At 44.5% G+C, this 18,563-nt stretch overlaps 1 protein-coding gene across 6 annotated transcripts in view; it reads right to left on the bottom strand.

Annotated features, from left to right (window-relative positions):
* LOC102692777 (uncharacterized) overlaps nucleotides 1–18,563 on the bottom strand; it is a 148,853-nt gene that overhangs the window by 24,873 nt on the left and 105,417 nt on the right. For all 6 annotated transcript variants that reach the window (XM_015364383.2, XM_069178868.1, XM_015364385.2 and 3 more), the window contains one exon: nucleotides 17,516–17,563. In XM_015364383.2, coding sequence (XP_015219869.1) covers nucleotides 17,516–17,563 — 48 coding nt within the window. The remainder of the gene's footprint in view (nucleotides 1–17,515; nucleotides 17,564–18,563) is intronic.

Here is an 18,563-nt window from a genome sequence, read left to right as displayed (position 1 = left end):
AAAGAAAAATGACTAGAAGGATACATTTTGCATATTTAGAGCTGAAATTATGAAATTAATTTCCAGGGTGCGGTAAATCTATGAATACATAGAAGGAAGTAAGATGAGAAGGATATGAGTTTCTTAGGTGTTTAATTGAAGAATCAAAGGGTACTCTTCAGGGCTGCATCTTGAAAAGGACACTTATCCGAGTCTGAGCTGTTATTCTCTGCAGCGAGTAGCAAAGGAACATTAGTCACACTGGAGGTTGACCTGTAGCCCTGCCCACGCAATTCCTGTGTGTATTTACCCTTCTGGATTGATTGGTAACCTGCAGGTGTGTGGAGTGTCAGAAAACAGCTGTTGAGCACGTTTCAACTGCCAACTAACTACAAACCCCACAGTTTTGCTCTGCGCTGCCTCCTGCTGGCAGGGAGGGGGCATGAGCGATCGTGCGTTTCCAGCCCTCAACAATGTCTCACAAGGTACAGCACAGACTCCCCAGTGCATCCTGGGAATGTCAGTCGGGGGGGTCACACAGGCCCGGGGGTGGGGAGAGATGGCCATCAAAGACAAACCCCAGATCATGCTGGTTGGCAGCAATGTGGAGGAGCGATCAGGGGTCTGGACTGACGTCTGCAGCTGGAAGGTTTAGGGTTCAAATCCCAGATGGTCAACACTACTGTTCTTCCCACGGGCAAAGCACTCCAGCTGTGTAAATACAAGCAACAAACGAAAGTCGCTTCGGATGAAAGTGTCTGCCGTTGTAATTAATGCAGCTTAAAGTCCTTAAAGTTCAATTAGCAACCGAAAGGCTGTCATTTTAACAACAGGTACTAAGAATAGACAGACGTTACCTTTCAACTCTGGGCTCTAAAAGGAAAAAAAAGTACATATAGTAATGAGCACTTGCATGTCTGTCTTTGTATTCACTCTACCTCTGTCCACATGATGGGAGCTCAAATCCTTCCTGTATCCAGTTTTGATAAGCGCAGAGGTCTTAAAATGCCTCTGCATGTCATCTACAAGTAGTACTCCCATTTGCATAAACAACATGGAATACTTTCAAAAGGTCCAGATACCATGGATTGATTCACTTTGTCATTCTAAGGGTACAACTGCCCCTTGACACAGCAGCCCCAGATCAACATTTACACCACCAGCCTCCTGAGTAAAAGTCCTTTTACTGACCCCGGGTCCCTGGGATCGAGGCTGGTTGAACCCAGACGGCTATCAGCTGGCTGCCAAAAGGCAGGTGCAGACAGGTCCTGAAGTGGAGGAGCACAAGCAGGATGAAAAAAGAGGATTTTGTTTTTCCTTTACAGGCACTTCCCCCAGGAGATGAGACGTGTTTATCTGTCAGTAAGCCAAACCACTGAACGCTTATCCCTCATATTGAGCCAGACGAGTGTGGTAATAGCGCCTCATTTCTCCTTGAACTCTTCCGCAAGAAAATGAGCCATTCCATCGAACGCACACAAACAAACTGCACTTGTTTCCTACTTTCAGCCCTCCAAAGTCATGCACAGTATTGCACTGAGCTACATATTTTATGCTGCTCTCGCAGCTCAACTTCCTGTGAGTCTGTTATCTTAGAAAGGGCTTTATTTGGGAGCTCTAAATCGGTTTTGAAACCCTATGAGAAAAAAACAGGGAAACAGCTTCAGGTTGCAGTGTTTGTTACTCTCCACCTCGAAGCAAAATGAAAGAAATGCAGGGAAGGAAATCACCCCAGAACCACGAAGCGAAATTACACTTCTTCAGAGACTTTAAACATCCACTGCGGGGCCTTTCATTAAATCTTGGGATGACACAGCGCGTCACAACCATTCCCCAGCTAAAGCAACAATCAGGTGGCAGGCGCAGCCAGTGGGTGGGCATCTGACTTCCAGGATTTAGATTAAGCTCCTCCGAGAGAGCGCTGTCGGCTCAGGAAGTGCAATAACCCGTGGCTGTCAGAGGCCAGCGCTGCCGCCGCCGCTATTGTCCTGATCTGGAGAAGCAGCGCAGACACAGGGAATCGGCTTTCCTGCTGCTGACGCTGACTGCTGTACACCACGTCCTCCTCAACCCTTCCCACCACTCGGGGAAGTAATTATAAAGGGGAGGTGCATGCTCTCACACACACTAACGTTCACACTGACAAACTGTAAAGTAAAAAAAAAAACAGCAACATTTTTACAACGCGCAGAACATCCTAGATGACGCGTCCTAGCCATCTTGTACCTTGTTGGTCATTTTTTAGAGAAAAACAGAAAATAGCGTGCAATAACACGTTTAGCCCAGATGCAGGACTTCAACTGTCTATACAAATAAATGGAGATCACTTCTTTCACTTAGGTTATTTATGTCCCTATTATGCTGACCTAATCGATGTGTACAAAGATGGAAGTGAAAGTCAAACAGTACTTTACAAGGAATCCAGGACTCTTATTTTATTAGATAATGCAAATACCATTCTTGCACTTGCTCCAAACAGCTGTTCAGAAGATTAGGCAGTGCACTGCTCTAATCAGAGAATAAGCTCTCATAATTCTTTTCTTCCTCACCAACTGAACCTCTTGGTAAAACCTCTGTTGGTAATTAAAAAAGCAGAGCAGATTGAAGACGTGGAAAACTTCGCCTCACAAAATTCTCATTTCTCTTTCACATTCCAATAACTGCTACTACAAGGCTGTGTGCTTATGATTAGGAGAACTAGAGTTGCTTTTTTGGTCCCTCCTGACTAATCCTGTTGGACTGTAGCCAAGACCTGGGCAGGAAATGATGCTAGAAATGAGCCAGTGGTCACTGGGGCCTGACGTTATCTCTAGGGCAGTCAGTGAAGACGCACTGCCGGCGATCGGTCAGAAGCGCGTCAGGGCACGCCGACGGAGCGCAGAGGACAAAGCCACAGCACAGCAGCCCAGCGTGCACACCGTGGGGCACCTCACTCACAGTTTAGCAACAGCACAACACATACAACGCCAACAGCGCTGCACACCAGCACAAGATTATGATGAAATTAAACATCAACAACGAGAGAAAAAGCCAGTGGACGTTCGAGCCCAGCCTGCCTTTGTCTGTCTGCCCAGGAATAATAATAATAATGTGTCAGGCACACAGAAGAGATATGGGGCCTTTGTGTCGCGGAACGGCCTCCCTGGAAGCAATGTGATAACAGGGTCATCCTCATGGAAACAGCAGGCCGCCAGCGTGTCTGCGAGGGAGCAGGAGTCAATAACGCCTGCATGCCTATTTGTGTCTGTGGGCTTTCAACAGTAAAGCTAAAGCTGCCCTGCCCCAGCAACAGGGATCACCTTAAAGCAAACTAAGAACAACAAAATAAAAACCACGTCCTGGGCTCTGTTTAAAGCTCCCCAGCGGCTCGACCGGTACAGGCGTCCCCTTCAAGCTCGGTGTGAGCTCCAGGATCCAGGCACTGCCGCTTCGAGGTCACGAGCAGACTGACTTTCCGAGCGGCGGTGTGCGATTGGCTGAATGCGGCCAAGGGACGTGTTGGGATTGGTCGGCCGGAGCCTCTTGGCCCCCAGAGACACTGTGACCCCTGTGGCCTCCCAGACACCTTCGCAGGCTTGTGGTACTGTCAGCGGGGGGATGTACCACTCCGATAGTCGACTTTTTAAAAAAACAGTCAAAAAAGTCTAAACCTTAATAACGAAATGACTGCGGGATTGCAACAGCTCCACAAGTCCGAAGCTAAGTTGCCAAGGTTGTTCTTGATGTGTGAAAGAAAATACTTTAATAGGACAGGATAATGGATAATGGATAAATGGACAGGAAGCATTTTTTTCTCCTTAAATTAGAAAAAAAGGACATGTTTCAACAGTTATTTCACATTTATAACTTCACTCTGTATTAGTAACCAAATAGATGCTGCTGTGCTTCATATATATAATTACTACTCAGTAAGGATGAGAAGACATCTTGACTAGCAGAATTGCTGACACTGTAGAAAATGCCCTCTGTAGATTCAGTATCAAATGTATATGGTGCCCAAGCAAGTGTGTCTCGACAGATCTGCAAAGACTCTCCTGCATATACTACCACATAATGTAGGCTTCATCACAGATTTACAGCTCCTCTAACAAATATTCTGGCACTCTTCAGAAGCACCAAGTTCTTTTTCTAAATTCCGACTTTTCACGTCAAAGGTCCTGTGCTCTTCTCTTGAGTGTAATGAAATGGTAATTACTCAGGGCACATTTGAAGGACTCTGTAATGGGCACATTAATGAATCTAATCACTTCACTCATTCTCCAGTCTGGAACAGCAGAAAGCTAGAGGATCTACAGTAAGTACGCAGCCATGGTGTTCACACTTGGCATGTTCAGGAGACAGAAGGGCCAACACTCAGAAGGACAAGACACACCACACTCTGCACTGAAGACTAAGATATTACTATTTCCATTTCTGATCTGGGTCTGCATTCCTAACATCTTTGTGTTTTCCATGCAAGCGTGCAGCGTTAGATCTGCGTTACATAAAACTGAGAGTACAATATTCTGGGTTCTCTTAGGAGTGACAAAATATTTCAGTATGTTGTATTGAAATAACTCAGTCTAAGCACCACTTTGTTACACTGCAAATTCCAGATGGAAAAAAGTGGATGGAAGACTTAGCTTCTTTACACCTTCCATTCTTGAAGTATTTTAAAAGATTCCTCTATGCACAACATGGTGCGTTTAAGGATACTGTTAACTTTAAGGATCTGCCAAATGCTATTTCTCGGTACTGGAAAAAAAAAACATATTTTTGGTTTGATATTTTTATATATTCCCTAAACTATCAGAACTTCCCATATGCAGAAATGTGACTAATGTAACACAAGAAAGGGGATACAGCCCTATGAATAAATAGAAAAGCTGTCAAGATTCATCATGAAAAGTAATTTTCGAAATATCATGGTTTAAAAGGTACACACAGCCACCCTTTGAATGAAATTTCAAATCTGAATGCTTTCACATTCCTTCTTCCCTGCTTCATTTTACTTTACAGAAAACAAAAGCAAAACAGCTATCAAGCATATTATGGAAATAAGGGATGTCTGTGGATTGCTTATGGGTTGCCTTCTGTACATGCAGCTAGAATATTTGATGAGAAAGAGCAAGATCTTTTCCCCCACTTCTTCTACAGAGGCAATTCAGAGACTCCGGGCTCTTCTAAGTATAGCGGTTGTCCCTAATGGTTGCTGAAATAAAGCACGCTGCTTAAATCGGTAGTGATCGCACTGTGATTTGCACTGCACCAGCCCCACATATCAGAGGCGGGTTGTGCTGTCCTTTTGTGGCTGTTCCAGCAAGGCTTTCACAGATGCGAATGCGCGCGGATTTACTTATTTATTTACTTTGTCAATACCGTCAGCCACAGGAGTGAAAGTCGAACGATAACACAGGCTTGGAGCTTGCATGCAAAAGAAGGGCATTATTCTCCTGTCTTTGTGTTTGTCTCCTCCACACACAATGGAGAGAGATAAGAGAGATCCCTGTGCCGATATCGCGGCCTCTTCAAGGGGGCTGCTTTCAGAGCAGTGTGAGGGGCTGCTGCCTTCCCCCTCGGAGAGGTCACTGGCCCCTTCAAGCCAGAGAGGCCTTCGCCGGCTACGTTCTGCTCAGAGGCGTGACGTCTTCATACAGTGTGAGAACACAGACAGGCCATTATTTCTCTCCCGAACGAGGGGGCTGAAAAACACTATCCCTCAACCGCTTGAAGCTAGGTCACCTTTCTGTACAAGCGGCCTGACATTTTAAAAGCAGGTATTAATTCACGCTCACGTTAGGGTGCATGCAATCTGAAAACGGAAATAAAAACAAGGCTCAATCGGAATTATGCAGTATGTGCTGCAGACCTGTATTGCAATCTGATAAAAAGCAGCACCACTGAGAGAGCCCAGCCCTCAGAGCTCCATCACATGAGGAGGCGCGAGGGGATAACCAGCGGTTCAATACAAAAAATAATACCGTAAAAGCCCAATTCTATGCCATTGGCAAATACAAAAGTTTCATTACTTGTTTGTATTTTACATCCAGGTATTTTCGTTATGCGTGTATTATTTATTACTTAGCACACAATCAGTGTATGACTGGTTCAATTAATCATCTTCAGAACTGTCTGAGAGAAAAGCCATTAGAAAAAAAAAAAGGAAAAAATCCTGCTAGACTCTGCGTATGCTCTGTAATTAAACGACTAAAAAAGAGAATGGATTTCTGAAACAACAAACCCAACAGATACACACACAAAAAATGAAGCACCGCTTTGGTCTTCAGTGTGTTTTTTTTTCCTCCGCAGTGCTGTGGTCCCTGGGGGGGCGCTCTCCGTGCCCTCTCCCTGACCCTGGTGCGCGCTGGGATTGACCGGCTCGGCGAAAGGCACCCAGGCGCAGCTGCGTCTCTCGGCCTCCCAGGAGAGAGAGCCCTGGAGAGCCGGGAACCAGCTGGGGGGGGGGGGTCGGTAGGGGGGAGCCGCAGAGACAGAGCCTCCCTCGGGAGTAGCTCAGGCAAGGCGGTGTCACAGCCCCGCGATTGATGGGGCTGATAACCGATGTGGCAGCCTGCGAATGCTGTGAATGTCAGTACTCTTCGGCGTCAGCCTCGGTCGCGTCGCAGGCACAGGCAGAGAGAGAAACCACAGCAGGCAGCAGCAGTTTCGCAAGCGCCCACAGCTTCGCTTTTTCGTCACCTCTCGGTTTCTACAGGGAGGAGTTTCTGGGGCGGTGTGTGTGAGCGGCTGCTCGCTTGCCGACTGAATCATTGCCACACGCGGCGCGCCCGTGTGCGGGCACAGATTTTCTTCAGCTTTTGGTTGCTGCTGTCGCCGTTTTCTGTGGGGGGAAATTCCTGTTTTGATTCCAGGCAGGCCGGCTCCTTACAGCGGCTCCCCAGCAAGCTCCCCTTTCAGAGCGAGGACGAGGTGGCAAAACGCCTTCAGGCTGCAGCTGTGTATTAAAAACCACTGGGAGCTACAGACATCGCTCCACGCATATCTCACAGCACTGACTCGATTTCAACTGACGCTTACAATTTGAAAAGCATTTGATAAAATGCGCTAAAACATAGCTATCAGGTTTTATAGCGCGCACAGTTCACACCTCAAGGCCTAGAGGTACTCAAGAAAGAGCTTAATCTCTTTAGCCCGTCAAAAGTCTTCAAATCAGGAATTTCAGGTTATGAGATCTGCATTTACTTTTCTAAATTTAAAGATATATATATATAGGTATATATGTATCACATATATTCAAGCAATGCTTTAAATTTGCCTTTAAAACAAAAACCTCTGTGCATGTGTCTTAAAGTCATTCCTCGGTTTCTGTCCATTCCACCTGGGTTAGCCAATCCAATTAGCAGTTCAGATAGGCCTCCGGGTGAGTCCGTTTGGTTAAAAAGAGAACGTCCTGGAGTGGGGGAAGGATTTCTTCTGCTCTTCCCAGCACAGGGAATGCTCCAATCTAAACTCTGACTCACCTGTGCAATCCCTGGTCAGCACATAAAGTGGTCTGACAGGACTCCATTCACCACCATCACATCTCAAGGTCTCTAAGAGCACACTCCCTTCAGAAGAAAATGAGATAATCAATTAAAAACCCTGGCTGCTGACATTCTTTAATAACTACAGTCATAAAGGCAGGCATTAGATTACTATCTATCAAAGCTGTCTGTCCCACTGGCTTTGTGACGAGACCTCGCTGTTCTGTGTTAATGTCAGGATTTGCAGAGCCCTGGCTGGCGCATGGGCCTTTACAGACACTCATCTCCTGTTCTCATTTTCTTTAAAACGTCTGAGACGCATAATTCCTCCTAATCTGGCAGTTAGAAGGAAAACAGACTCCATGGAAATGCATTACGCTTCACCGACAGCACCAGCAGCATCAATTCTAGGGCTGTTGAAAGGTCTGAACAAAATCTCACACAGCGCGAGAACATTTTCCCTTCTCTGCGACGTTACAAATGTTTTTGTCATCTTCACACGGGGACCCGGGAGCTTCCAGTCATGATTAATCTATTTTCAATCACAAACTGTAGTTTAATTAAGATAGAGAAATAGTTTTCCATAATTTCCCTAGAATGGCACTGATAAAAGAATAAATAAGAACGTTTTGAATTTATTTGCTTATTTTAGATTTGCTGTGTTTTAATAAAGCGCTGGAAGCAAAGGTTTCACAGCAATATCAGGCTAAACAAGAACCGTCACTTCAAATCCTCTAAACAGAAGACAGTACTAATACATATTAATTGATGAAATGTTGCTAAGGGTCATAATGCAGATATGCCTTTTCACCGGAGTCATGGATGTTTAACAATAGGCAGATATATACTTAATAGTCTTAATTGCTCTTTATTCAAGGATGCACACGCCAAAAGTTTTTAAAACTATTTTTATTCCCGTTCTGTCTCCGAACCAATGCCATCGGGACACAAGTACCCTTGGAGTGGACAATTAAGTTTTAAAAATCAGGCTAAAGTAAAACTGTCAACTTGCTGTCACAGAGTTTCTCCAGAGACCCTGGACTGAACCAGAGTGGTGAAGGGGGAAATCTAGCAAGTCTCTAATCAGACCCCAGGGAATCAGATTACCTTCCCCATCAGCCAGCCAAGGAGTTCTCAGTGCGCCAGCGACGTCTCCCAACAAGAACGTCATCAAGCCAAGCCTGACATAAATACGGGATGGGAATTCATTTTATACTACCTTTAAAAAAAAGGGTCTTTTTATCGTCCTCGTATTCCAGAAGTGAATAGGGTAAAATTAAACCCTTTCTTTCCGACAAAAAAAAAGAAGCGTTTGACCTGGTTCTGATGAATACATCACTGATGGGTTGGCAACCCAATTAAAATAATTTAGATTCAACAGCAGCGAACCGCGAGCTCTAAAGATAACACGCCTAAGCGAATGCATCACAGCTGCGCTTAACCACCTGTGTTCTGCAGACAGAGCTCAGAAGCCATCTCCAGCGCAGGCACAGCGCCCTGCACCCCTCCGGCTGCACGCAGGCCGACTGACAGGGAGCACCAGCCATAATGCAAGATAGGATAAGATCACTTTATTGGCCATATATAATTTCTTGTATTAGACTTTATTTGTCATTTCGCATACCCCCAACTTGCTCTCCATGAGACACACAGACAGAGAGAGGAGATTGGGGTCAGAGCACAGGGTCTGCCATTTATACGGTGCCCCCGGAGCGGTTGGGGATAAGGGCCTTGCTCAGGGGGCCAACGCAGTAGGATTCCTCTGCCGGCCGCGGGATACGAACCGGCAACCTTCCAGCCACAGGCACAGATCCTTGCCACAGAGCCACCGCACCTCCCATATGAATGGGACTGGAATCTCATGGCGCCTCACAGTACTCTGAATGGAAAATGAGTTTATTCAAGAACTGCTGCTATGCCTGGATTCTGCTTTAGGTCCTGTCACCGTCTTAACTTGATGGGTCCCAAAAGAGCAGGATGCAGTCCACACGGTGAAGTGAATTTGATTCTGTTCATCAGCGTTAAGCAAAGATGCTCAGCTGGCCATTGCCCTGGCCTCCCAGGAGGTGTATTGGTGTCCAGAAGCACCCCACCATCAAGTCTCCCTCTGTAACTCTGGCAAGTAGTTCAACACGCTTCCGCTATCACAAGGGTTCTGTGAGAACCCTGGCCTTGACCGCCTCTGATAAGACAGCCCAGAAAGGTGCCATTCTTTATTAACGTGGGAGGGCTGACACCGCTCGGCACATCACATGAACAACCCGAATTACACAAGAACAGAGAAACAGGTCAGAGCAAGCCAGCCGGCCCACTGTGTGGCTCCCGGTGCACCGCTAATGTGGAAACAGCTGGGCCGCGCTGAAGGCTTTAGCGGTTTGTCAAGTTTAATGTGTCTGTTCCTTTGTCACAATGCTGCACACCGACCGCTCTGTGGGCCGGAGCCGTCATGACTTGCTGGTTACCTGAGTTGTGCTTTCCACTTCCTGCCTTCAGCCTCCTCGGCTGTGGCAGTCGCTCAGGGGACCTGTTGCTGATTGGAACGCCCCCAGAGAGCCCACTTGTACCCAACTGTCAACGCGTCTGATCTGCGTGCCTTCTGCTCTAGGCAGGACTTCACAAAACTAAAACAGCAGGAAAAAAATCTCAGGCTGTCTAACCTCAGCTCAGCCTGATATTGTCGCGGGACGCTACCTTGAATCATTTTTTATTACCTTCGTGTCAAACCTGGAACAAACAGGAGGAGCAGGCAAGGAAGCATTTTGCTCCAGCGATGGGGGAAAAAAAAACACTAAAGAAGGAGGGCCGAAACACTGTACACAGACCTGTAAGGTTTCATTAAAAAGTGGTATTTAAGCTATTAAGCTGTGATTAGAAAGCCCTGCAGATCCATCACATCCTGATCCCTCAGGGTGATCAAAATGGGAAACAGCACTGTCTCCATCACCTGCCCAAGACCTGGAGTCCTTGCGAGGCCTGACATTAGTATTCCCTGGCAGAGCTCTACTCCACTGTGCCTGAATACATTTCCCGGCGTGTGCAGCGAATAATCTTATCTTGCACACTGCTGCCTGCGCTCTGAAGCCAAATGCTAATTTTTCTCTATGCAAATATTCCCAAGGATTATTATTACTCTTATTACTGTTTGATGATATTTATACAGTGTAGCCCACTGAGGTGCTGCATACATGCTTATTTCCAAAAAGCCCACTCCCTCAAAGATTGGCTTTGCACAGTTTGAAGCTCTTTTTTTTTCTACCAGATAAGAAACGTCGCAACCAAGAGTCAGTTTTCTTTTTGTTAATTTAGATGAGGGGTTTACAGACATTAATCAAAAAGAAGCAACACTCAAATTTCTGCACTTAGAATGTACTAGTTTTAGAATCAATGTTATTTCAAGTGTTTCCAATTCATGACACCATGTGTATTTTTTAAGACGGCAAGCAGGCCGGCTTTGACTAAGAGCCAGAAGTTGTCTAAATTAAACTTACAAAAACTGCAGTTGTGTAATTAATGCGTACTGTTATTCTTACCATTGGATTATGTTTACTGTGCTTGCCTTAAACCACAGTTCGAAATGTGAACCACATATTATTGGGATATTGATGTATATTGAAGAGAGGGTATTGAAACCTTGAGCTAAAATGGCCCACTGTGTCCATTTCTGTACCTCATACAATCTGCTATAGAACTGAACTACTTCTTAATTAACAGATCCAATTGGCGTCTTTGGAAAGCTTGTTAGTTCTAAGACTGTAACTGGGTGAGCTGTGTGAGAGGTCTGTGTGTATACTAGTAGACCCGGGTACAGTTGTATTTAGTTTTTTTTTCTAATAATACTTGCTGATGTGGAGAAAAGGAGACCTTTATTGGGGAAAGCAGCAAAAAGCTATAGGCTACTTTCAAGCTTTGCTTAATCCAATTTATATTTTACCCCTACCTGAAACAAACAGATTCCTTCTATTTTTTATTGCTGTACAACTGACGTTAAAAAGACCGTCAAAGGTTAATAACATGCCAGATCTGGTCAATATTGGTGCAGTGATTTTTCACTCTCTCAAAGCCCAACACTCAGACCATTTCCAGTACTAGGCTCTGCCACTACACTACATGAATGTGCAGTAAAATCAGACTTGCACGTTTATGAATTTACAACATTTCTGTTTTCAATACTTAAACTGAATGCGCTGGTCAAATGCTTCACTAGAGCAGCTCTGAGTTCAGTGTAATACTGCAATGACTACTGTTATTTCAGTCCATCAAAAGATCCTGTTAGTGCTGTGCGAACACTGGTCCTTAGCTCATAAGCGCTACACTGCAGATGGATAAAAGCAGAGAATTACAAAGACAGGCTGATTGTGCTGAGATTCAGGGGCACACAGGTTTCCTACAGATCAGCACTCAAAGACAGCGGAGCCAGTACAGTAAGAGAGCAGAACCTCGAAGGGAAACAATCAGACTGCTAATCAAAGGCTGGCTCACACACCATCAAAACACCCTCAGATACAACAACATATGGAAGATGAACTACGCATTAATCAAATGATCAGATTCTTTCAAGAAAATAATTAAAAAATACTAGGGCACCAACATATATTTGACTTCAACAGACGTTTACAGCTCAGAGACATACAAATTTTCAGTAAGGTAAAATCTTGGAGCTAAACTCAGACAGAAACACCAAGGACAATCTCCACGATGCACAAGATTTTGAGAAAGATGGAATGCATCTTTTCGTGAATTAAAATGAAAAAAATGTTTCTCTATTCACATTTAAGTTTTCCTTACCAGCTCATGAAATTATCCTTGGTAACAGAGAAAATTTAAATGAAATGGAAGAAAAGGATATTTAGGTTTGACATAAAACATTAAAGGAATGATACGTTGACTGTAATAAGCCCTTAACTGCCAGTAAGGGTAGAATTATTTCTCTTAGAATCAGATGGAGTTTTTAAACGATAATCACCAGCAAGATAAAAAATGATGCTTTTTTTACTCCTTACTGATTGCCAGTTAAGAATTCCACACCTTATTCAGTATAGTGTGGGATGTCGCCACAAGATCTTAACACTCTGCTCAGCTCTGACAAGCACACTGGCATCTCTAAAATCCACAGGAAGACAGTACCTTGATTTTCTGTCTCAGTCTAGACACGCAGCGCCTCCCTAAAGCTTACTGCGCACAGGCACATACAAAAGGGCATATCTTTCAGCAAGAGCAATTCCAGGCAGTGCTCCTACAGTCCAGCAAAAAGCATGACATGTTCTTTCAAACTACCACCCTGTTTCCATCTTGACAACTTTACCAGGCAAGCAGAGGATTTGTAAAATCCTAGACAGTGTGCTGCACTGCAAGACCTGTCCCTCCTAAGTACAAGTGCCCTGGCAGGAAGGTAAAAGGTGCATTTTAAGTCAAACAACTGCATGTGGAATGAACAATACATATTAACACAGGGGTAACAAAAGAAACACAACCATTATCTGCCTGACAAAGACTTGTTACCTGCACGGTATCAAATGGAGCCATGTTCCAATGCTGACAGCCGGTGTCAAGCCTGTAGAATTTAATTTCTGTGAGACACTAGCCAACAAGCCATTAACAGACAGCTGTACGCTCTGTGAGATTGGTTCCTTTTGCATGACTAGGGCACCACAATAAAAAAAAAAGAAGAGTTTCTGCACTGACTCAAAAAGCTTTGTCGTAAAGGTTTCATTTGATCCTCGATTTGGGAATTTGCAGGCTTAGAAGCTCGCTCTACTGATCGGAGGAGAGAAAAGGGAGTATTTTGTATTTTGATCTGCAAAGCGCCACTTAATTTCTTCATTACCAATGTTGTCTGCAGCTCCAATATGGTGTGCAATAATTACATTTACCACTTAGGGGCAGCATTAACATAAACTTTGTAACCAATTGGAAATGCAGCCAAACCACCAAAGCACTTTGACATGCAATTAGACAACCCTGCTGCCCTCTGCACTGCCTGTGAAGATTGTATTAAGCACGATGAAAGCAATGAAACACTCGAACACGCACCGCGGGAACTCAGCGGACCATCCCTCTGTTAGTGCAGACAAGGACATCCCACTTTGGGACCAAACCAATTTGTGTTTTTAAGGAATGCGAAAATGGGATTCGTCTAACGAGGGTCCAGCCCACACATATTTCCATTGCTGAACAGCTGCTACTGGGAGAGTATGATTCCAAACTACAACACAGGAAGGAGAATTCAACTATATTTTCTGTGTCTCAATGATTTTATCAGTCTTCAAAATGAGGCACTAGGAATGTCTGTCATCCTTCACCTCTTCTTAAAGGAACCCTAAGCGGTGTCATCCAGGACATCAACTGAAAACATGACCATCCAAACGAATGAGAAAAATTCCACTCCAGATGTTTTTGCTGCAGTTCTAAATGGTGCTGACCTCTATCACAGATGCGAGCCGGGCTTTGTTCCTTGGGGTTGGGAGAATCGGAAGAAACGTCGGGGGTACGTTTAGTCATGTTTAATGCCACTACAAGAAAATGAAAGCTAAAGCCTGGATGACAAAACTCCCGGAAGGAAAGACAAAGGATGCACCGTGCATTTCAGGAACGCCCAGCTTGGTAAGAGAAATGGCCAGGCTGCAAATACAAAATACCAGGGGAACTATCGGAATTCAGCTCAGCCAGGCAGAACCTGCACACTCTGCACACAAGCAGGCAATTAGAGTCCCACCCTCAGTGCTGAGCAGGGGAGCTGTGAGTGGGCTACAGTCAAATTAAAGTCCCTCATTATTCAAATAAACACAGAGCGAGGAGCTGCACTTCGCTCATCTCTTGCAGAGCAGCAGACTGCCTCTCACCTCCCTGCCTGCCTCTATACAGTGCCCTCCAATTACAGCCTTTTCCCCTGCTAGTCTCATTACCAGCTTAATTCCTGGAATGTATTGTGTCCTGCGTACAGCCCGATATTCTCTGCTTGTATTCTTTTTATTCTAATTAGTGAGCGATCAATAAAGCAATTGATTTTGCAATACGTGAGACATAGGTCTACCAGCAGTGACATGGCACTACAGTTAACAAGGGCCTTGTTTTTACTGGGCATATGTGGGGGAAAGAAAGGGAGTCCGAAACTCCAGACCAGGAAGGAGCGTGTGATTTTTACTTACTCCCTTAGCTTCCTTACCTGCAAGACCCAACAACAAATGGCAAATTCTTCATTACCGAAGATAAAATGTATACAGTTCTGAAAAATGCAAACATTTGATCTTATCGCCTTGAATGCTTAATAGCTGGATGAGATCCTTGGATCAATAATAGTTTGGTACTAGCTACCAAACAGGCTGGGTGGACCAAACGGGCTCCTCTTACTTATAACCAATCTTATGTTCTTAAGAGGCGATTCTGCATACTGCATGGAGCCAGATCATTTAATATGGCTGACATACCTCAGACAAATGCTTCTGCAGCACTTACTTATGTTACATTAATACTCATGCAAACTGAACAACATCCGTTGTTTCTCTTACCTATTCCACATCTAATATTCATCCCCCCATGACACCAGCTCATCCTGTTCTTTACTTTATTACACCTAGCTGCCTGTCACTCCTGCCCTCTGTATTGATCAGCATTTCCAGGGAATATTCTTGTCACTGAAGAGCACCGTGGCTAGGGGGTGGCGTTCAAACTGCCTTGGAAAAACACTTTCGTAAAAAGCGCTCATCAGGGGTCTCCTGTTTCCACGAGAGAAACCAGTGCTGAATCTTTCAGCAGCTCTGCTTTCAGTATCTTCAGGGAGAGTTCTAAGAGGCCGGGGGTAGGGAGTGAAACTGCACCATTCCTAAGGAGATGGAATTTTATTTTGGTCTCGGTGGCTGTTAGTTAGACAAAATCAGCCCAGGTTCAATCTTAAAAACCAGAGGCAAAATGGACAACATGACCGGTCTTTTACTTTGTACCAGCCTGCCTCCCTCTTCCACATACTTGCCTGTCTCAAGGTCTTGATGGGGTTAAGTTTTCTCATATCTCTCCCTTAGAAATAAAAGGTCACCCCCTCTGTCAACATTAATATAAAGTACCCTCATGGCACAATGCTGGCTGATGAATATCTGCGAGGTTCAGCCTTTTCAAAAAGGCTCTGTGATATCAAAGAACGAAGGGTGGAGGCAGAGCTCACAAACAGTGGCACGCACCTGTTCCCTTCAAAGGCGCCGTCAGCCTGCGGACACACGGCAGCTGTTCCTCAGAACACATGAAAAGCGTATGGCTGTCGACACACATCAAACGCTCAGGCCTCTCCGGCGCTGAACTCCAACTCAGTCCGTGTTACGAGGACTGCTACGTACAGTAGATGGATGCAGTGCAAAATGGAGCAGCGATTACTTTTAAACTACCCTTGCTGAGAAACGTACAAAGCATCAGCCCGCTACTTCCTTCTTTAACAGCTTAAGTGCCTGAGCGCGCACTAAAATGCCAACAGCCGGTTCCCTGGAACGCTCTGTTGCTTTCCTGCCTGGGTTTCCCGACAGACGTGGCCGACACCCTGATCAAGCCAACCACCTGGGTCAAGTGTTTCAGCCTTCTGCAATCCCCTGCTGGGCCCACCTCTGCACTGCACAAGTATTCAACTTGAGCACCTGCAGACGAGGGAACGCTCAGGCTTGCTGCCAGTGCCCTGGACAGTGCGGTATATAACCATTCTCCAAAAACTCAACTTGTTCCCCCATAAAAAAAATGTATCCTCAATAATTTCTAGAAAAATATCCAGGAACACGTGCTACTTATGCATAAGTGGAGTGCTCATGAATAAGGAATCTTTATATCTATCAAACTACAGGATTAATTGTGAAAAATGCCACTAAAATTCATCAGCAACTGTGCTACTGTGGCTCCCCGTCTTTTAATGATGATACAGAAAATTTGGGAGGAATACTTATTTTTTTCCTCACACCTTCTGAATGTCAAGATGTATACATCATTTTTATTTGGTTTAAGTGTCAATATATTTCATTCTTCAATCAAAAGGGACTGGTTGCACGTACCTGCAGTACATGTTGCCTTTTGGCAGAATTCTGTCCAGTTGTAAAAACAAGAACAGAGTGCTTCGAGGGGCACTTGTGTTTGACACAGCTATGTCCTAGAAATTCTAAAATTGCACAATCTTGTGTTTGTGTCACATGTGCAAATGCCCAGGAGTGTACAAGTCAATTAGCAAATATAAACTGTCTTTAAAAACTTCAAGAAATAGAGAAACATCAGCCAAGCTTAGGAAATACATTCTCAGATTTGTGCAGCTGGAGAACCACGCTGAAGGTTAATGGCACGGTGACCTTTTATCTACGGTGTCTCCTCTTCAATGGTGTTAAGAGCAAGGGGCTCCCACAGTGTGACTATTAAAAGACAATTACTCTTTCATGCTGTCTGCTGCTGCTGACTGCTGGCCTTGCCCACAACCAACACAGGCTACAGTATTATCTTTCAACAGGAATTTCACAGAGCACAAAAATCAACCGGAGCTTCCCTGCTACTGGTTATAATAAGGTCTCCAAAATTAGTGACTTATCAGAAGTTCACTGGTAAACTGACAGACTAGTTTAACAAGGACTTATGGATTGTATTTGCACGCACTGATTGCTAATCTCCCAACAACTGGTCTGGATGCTGATGGAAGCCTCCTCTTCCCTTTGTTTCCTGTACTAGTACAGGCATCCTCGGCATCTACCATATCTACGCCCATAATTAGTACATACACCCACATACCTCCAGTCCACCTTTCCTCAGCCAGATAGGTGAATATATACAAATAATCCACATGACAGATACACAATCAGATGAGAGAGTAACACAGATCAGTTAAATTGCTCTTACTGCATTGTGATTAAAAAATGTCATGACTCCAATTAGAAAATGTCTTTTCTTATTATAAAGGAAAGGGGTGGGACAGGATTTGGCCTTTCTGAGAATGCACTGGAAGTCTGGCACAGAGATGGAGATATGAAAATGAGCAATATACCGCTCTCTTAGCCCTGAAAACCCACTGCCTTGAGGCTAATTGCTAGACAGGCTCCTGGTAAGTAATGGAAAAGATGACTTACCTTCCATCTCTCTCTCTCTGGGTTGAATGTTCCAGACCAGGACTGCACCTAAGAAATAGAGAACAATAAGCTCTAAAAAACGTTCAAAGATTTAACTGCTTTAAAGCTGCAGTCTTCCATTAAGAACTGCGTTTTTTTAAAATATAGGCGATATTATTAAAAATGTTGCTATTAAAGCATTTTAAAGCCAAGCAGAAAATAATTAGTGTAAAAAGAATCTATTATTCAAATTTTCTTAATGTCTTCCTACAAGGGGCAGTGCAGCGACTAGCACTGCTGCCCTGTAGCCCTGGGTTCAATTCTGCATCTGGGGTGCTGTCTGTGTGGAGTTTGTATGTTCTCCTCAGTCGCATGGGTTTGCTTCAGGTACTCCAGTTTCTCCTACAGCCAAAAGACATAATTGGCTTCTGGGGAAACTGTTCCTGGTGTGAGTGTGTGCATGTTTGTGTGTGTGTCACGCGATGGACTGACGTCCCGTGTCTGTGCCTTGTGCCCGTTGTTTGCTGGGGTTGACTCCACCTCCCCCAAGACCCTGTATTGGATATAGTGGTTAGAAAATGGATGGAAGGAAGTTTTCTTTAAGAATATCTTCTTTGTGTTCTGTGTGAAGGTTTAGTCTCTCCTTGTAATGTTTAACAGAGTTCTGGAATAAAACACAGCCTCTGAAGAGGCTTCTGAGAAAGTGTGCAGTGTAAGCAAATGTTGGTTTCATAATGCTGTTGAATCACTGGGGCAGCATTATAAGCTCCACTCCTCGCGATGCTGCTAAACTCTTCACACATTTTAATCGAAGATCAAAGGGAAAAGTTCCTACAGGCTATTTGTGGCAAAGCAGGATGGCAAATAGTGCAAGAAAAAGGAAATCTGTGTGGAAAATGACATGGTAAGTGAAAATGCAATAAGGACTGAAACAGCAAAACACATAGTTTTTTTAATTTCCTCCTACAGATGTACCTCAGTTCCAAACATATGGAGCTTTTTCACGCACTACTCCCACCACGCAATCATAAGCCCTTAGAATACCAAATCCTAATTTTCGCTTCATTTT

This window comes from Lepisosteus oculatus, chromosome 15 (genome assembly GCF_040954835.1).
Source record: "Lepisosteus oculatus isolate fLepOcu1 chromosome 15, fLepOcu1.hap2, whole genome shotgun sequence".
In the NCBI taxonomy this organism is placed as follows: domain Eukaryota; kingdom Metazoa; phylum Chordata; class Actinopteri; order Semionotiformes; family Lepisosteidae; genus Lepisosteus; species Lepisosteus oculatus.
Note: the sequence above shows the minus strand (reverse complement) of the source record. Positions and strands in the feature narration are given on the sequence as shown.